This window comes from Gekko japonicus, unplaced genomic scaffold (assembly GCF_001447785.1).
Source record: "Gekko japonicus isolate JY-2015 unplaced genomic scaffold, Gekko_japonicus_V1.1 scaffold1662, whole genome shotgun sequence".
Taxonomy (NCBI): Eukaryota; Metazoa; Chordata; class Lepidosauria; order Squamata; family Gekkonidae; genus Gekko; species Gekko japonicus.
Window position 1 is genome coordinate 64,169 of NW_015168099.1, and position 4,354 is coordinate 68,522.

Here is a 4,354-nt window from a genome sequence, read left to right on the forward strand (position 1 = left end):
TCTCAGAGCACCTTACAAACTCCTTTCCCTTCCCCTCCCCACAACAGACACCCTGTGAGATAGGTGGGGCTGAGAGAGCTCTTGACAGAAACGGCTCTTTTTCAAGAACAGCTCTTATCAGAACTGTGGCTTGCACAAGGTCATCCAGCAGGTGCAAGTGGAAAAGCAGGGAACCAAACCCCGTTTTCCCAGATTAGAGTCCGCGCACTTAACCACTACACCAGACTGGCTCCAACCAAACTGGCTCCAACCAAAGAAAGAGGTTGGATCTTGAAAAAGAGCCATTTCTGTCACTCAGCCCCACCTGCCTCACAGGGTGTCTGTTGTGGGGAGGGGAAGGAAAAGGAGTTTGTAAGCCACTCTGAGACACGTTTGGGTAGTGAAGGGCGGGGTATAAATCCAGTCTCTTCTTCTTCTTCTTTTTGCAAAACACACAGGAGAGAAAGATTCCCCCAAAAAACTCCAAAATGACCACCCAGACGAAGGAACAGCTCTCCAAAAAGGATGTGGACAAAATCGAGACGGTGCAGAAAAGAGCGACGTGGATGATCAGGGGTCTGGAGACTGAGCCCTACAAGGAAAGGCTGAGGGCCCTGGGGATGTGTAGTCTGGAGAAGAGGAGACTGTGAGGGGACATGATTGCTCTCTTTAAACATCTGAAAGGCTGTCATTTGGAGGAGGGCAAGGAGCTGTTCCAGTCGGCAGCAGAGGAGAGGAGCTGAAGCGAGGAGTTTAAATGACATGCAGAAAGGTGTCGGCTGGAGATTAGGAAACACTTTCTCATGGTCAGAGTGGTCCAAAGGTGGAATCAGCTGCCTCGGGAGGTGGCGAGCTCCCCTTCACCGACCGCTCTCAAGAAGAGGCTAGGCGGATATTTGCCAGAGACGCTTTAGGCTGGTCCTGCATTGGGCAGGGGGTTGGACTAGAGGGTCTGTATGGCCCCCTTTCGACTCTTTTATTATACAAAAGACCTATATCGAATAGCCTGGTGAGCCGCTGCCGGTCTCAGCAGACAATACTGACCTTGATCGACCGAGGGTCTGATTCAGTCGAAGGCAGCTTCACGTGTGTTCATAAAGAAAGAGAGGGGGGGAAACGACTTACGTTACAGTAGATGCGCTTCTGGACGCCGTACTTCAACACCAGGACGTCAAAGGCTTCGCTGAGGACGCCCATCACCATGGCTTCTGACTCCAAGGGGCCGTGCTCCTGGAAAAGACGGGAGGGAGTGGGTGTGGAAGAGAATGACAGAGATGATCAGGGGCCTGGAGACCAAGCAGCCTTGCGAGGCAAAGCCGAGGGACTTGGGAAGGTCCAGTCTGGAGAAGAGGAGACTGAGGGGGGAGAGGATGGCTCTCTTGAAGGCTTTAAAGGGCTGTCACTCAGAGGAGGGCAGGGAGCTGTTCCTGTGGGCAGCAGAGGAGAGGACTCGCAAGGATGGGTTTAAATTAAGGGCGGGAAGGTACAGGCTGGATCTTGTTTCCTCAGGAAACAATCCATATACAAAAGAACCTCCTCAGGAAAGCCCCTCCATTAGCATGTTCACAGCCTGGGGAACTCCTACAAGATAATGACTCAGCCCTACCCCACCTTCCTGAGTAGATATAAATTATCTGCCTACCATTTTTCTTCTCTCCTTGACACAGAGAGCACTCCTTCTTTCTGTGTTATACCTAGGGCTGCCAAGCCGCGGCAGTGGATCCTCACGTCTTCACAGGATCCCTGCCGCAGGGGACAGCGATACGCGTTGCACCGCCGTCGCCAGGATGTGACGCTACGCGTCGCTCTGGCAACGGGGCTGTTTGGAGTCCCGTTGCCAGAGCGACGCGTAGCGTCACATCCTGGTAACGGCGGTGCAACGCGTATCGCTGTCCCCCGCGGCAGGGATCCTGTGAAGACGTGCGGATCCCCCGCCGCGGCTTGGCAGCCCTAGTTATACCTCTGAGGATGCCAGTCACAGCTACTGGTGAATCGTCAGGTCCTACAATGCCAAGACCACTGCCAGACAATCCAGAAAATATACAGCAACTAATGAACTCTGGCCCCGAAAGCCTTCGATAAAGTATCATTTGATGGTAATAAAAAGCAAATTTGCATACTTCCCAGTAAAAACGTGTGTCATATTTGTTCGTGTCTTGCGGCTCTCAAACATCTGACGTTTACTTTACGTGGCTCTTACGTTGAGCAAGTTCGGCCACCCCTGCTCTAGGCTGATCCTGCACTCATCAGGGGGTTGGACTGGATGGCCTCTATGACCCCTCCCAACTCTATGATTCTAGAGAGGGATTAAAAAGAGGGCTGCGGGAACAACCGGCTTCTGGACATCTCTGGGCCTGCGCCCACTCTTCCAGTAAAACAGCCCTGCATTGAGGGAAGCCCAGAGGCCCCGGCGATGGCCACGAGTGCCATCATCGCCACGGCCCAGATCTGAGCCAAGCGGCCCTCGTGACATGGCAGGCCCCTCCCGGCTCAGTTTGCCAGTCCAGGACGTCTCCCGGATGGCCCCATGAAACAGCACTTCCCAATCTGAGTGTTCAGCTGGGAGCATGTCAACAGGTTTCTGCTGGAGCCGTGCAGACGAGCTGCGGGGTTACCAGGCCCAGAAGGGGGGAAAGACCTTCGTGTCACAGAATCCTAGAGGTGGAAAGGGATCTCTCCGACCCCCGACGCAGCAGTGTTCCCTCTAAGCTGAGTTAGTGTGAGCCAGCTTGCAGTTTTTTAGCCTCTGGCTCACACACTTTTGTCTTAGCACAGGAAGGAGGGCTCCAGAGCAAACTCATTGATGCAGCAGCCAAATCGCTCGCTCACAACTTGAATGCCATTAGCTGACAAAGTGGAATTTTGGCTTAGAAGACTCCACAGCTTAGAGGGAGCATCGCTACTCAGTGTGGGAAATTCAAAACGGCCGTATGCCTGTTTGTAAGCGGTTGTCTCCACCAGTGCTCCCTCTAAGCTGAGTTAGTGTGAGCCAGCTTGCAGTTTTTTAGCCTCTGGCTCACACACTTTTGTCTTAGCACAGGAAGGAGGGCTCCAGAGCAAACTCATTGATGCAGCAGCCAAATCGCTCGCTCACAACTTGAATGCCATTAGCTGACAAAGTGGAATTTTGGCTTAGAAGACTCCACAGCTTAGAGGGAGCATCGCTACTCAGTGTGGGAAATTCAAAACGGCCGTATGCCTGTTTGTAAGCGGTTGTCTCCACCAGTGCTCCCTCTAAGCTGAGTTAGTGTGAGCCAGCCCACAGTGTTTTAGCCTCTGGCTCACACGCTTTTGTCTTAGCACAGGAAGGATGGCTCCAGAGCGAACTAATTCATGCAGTAGCCCAATTGCTCGCTCAAAACGTGAATGCCAGTAGCCCACAAAGTAGAATTGTTGCTCACGAGACTCCACCGCTTAGAGAGAGCATTGCCACCTGGATCTAACTTTAATGCCAGGAGCTCACAGAGTAGAATTGTTGCTCACGAGACTCCACCGCTTAGAGGGAGCATTGCCCCCTGCATCTAACTTTAATGCCAGGAGCTCACAGAGTAGAATTTTTGCTCACGAGACTCCACCGCTTAGGGGGAGCATCGCTACTCAGTGTGGGAAATTCAAAACTGCCGCCTTCCCTGTTCGCAAGAGGTCGCCTCCACCCTGTGGTAAAAAAACACACACCCTCTCGATATGCAGCCCTGCCATGCCGTCCGGGGGGGGGGGAGGCCCCTGGCCCAGGGTCTCACCTTTACAAAGATGGCAAAGAAGAGATCGGCGCTCAGCTCCTGCACCCGCTTGGAGGCCGTCTTCCGGTCATTGCAGTGATCCGCTTGCTTCTGGGTCTCCTTGCAATTCATCCTCGGGGCAGGGCCGGCGCCTTGAAAGGAAGCAGACGGGACAGGTCAGCGTCACTCAAAAGGGACACAGCAGAGCTGGGGAAAGTACAGAGGAGGGCGATGGAGGGGTTGGAGCGCCTCCCTTAGGAGAAAAGGCCGGAGAGGCCGGGACCTCTCGGTTTAGAAAAGAGATGCACCAGGATGTCCTGTTGTTGGACCCCCAAGAGGAACTGGCTGGCCACTGTATGAGCCAGGATGCTGAACTCAATGGGTCCCAGGGGTTGACCCTGGGACCTTCTGCAAGCCAAGCCAGTGCTCGACGACTGAGCCACAAACAGATATGAAGCTCCATTACACTGAATCAGATTCTTGTTTGATTGAAGTTGGTATTGTGGCAGTGGCTCTCCCGGGTCTCAGGCTGAGGTCTTTCCCATCACCTCCTGCCTGGTCCTTTTAACTGGAGATGTCGGGGACTGAACCTGGGACCTTCTGCATGCCAGGCAGAGGCTCTTCCACTGAGCCACAGCCCCTCTTTACAGCTCTCC

At 53.7% G+C, this 4,354-nt stretch overlaps 1 protein-coding gene across 1 annotated transcript in view; it reads right to left on the reverse strand.

The window, feature by feature from the left end:
- DIS3L2 (DIS3 like 3'-5' exoribonuclease 2) overlaps positions 1-4,354 on the reverse strand; it is a 364,836-nt gene that overhangs the window by 12,294 nt on the left and 348,188 nt on the right. Inside the window, exons 19-20 of the mRNA XM_015414784.1 lie at positions 3,720-3,850; positions 1,105-1,209 (exon numbers count right to left, since the gene is read on the reverse strand). Coding sequence (XP_015270270.1) covers positions 1,105-1,209; positions 3,720-3,850 — 236 coding nt within the window. The remainder of the gene's footprint in view (positions 1-1,104; positions 1,210-3,719; positions 3,851-4,354) is intronic.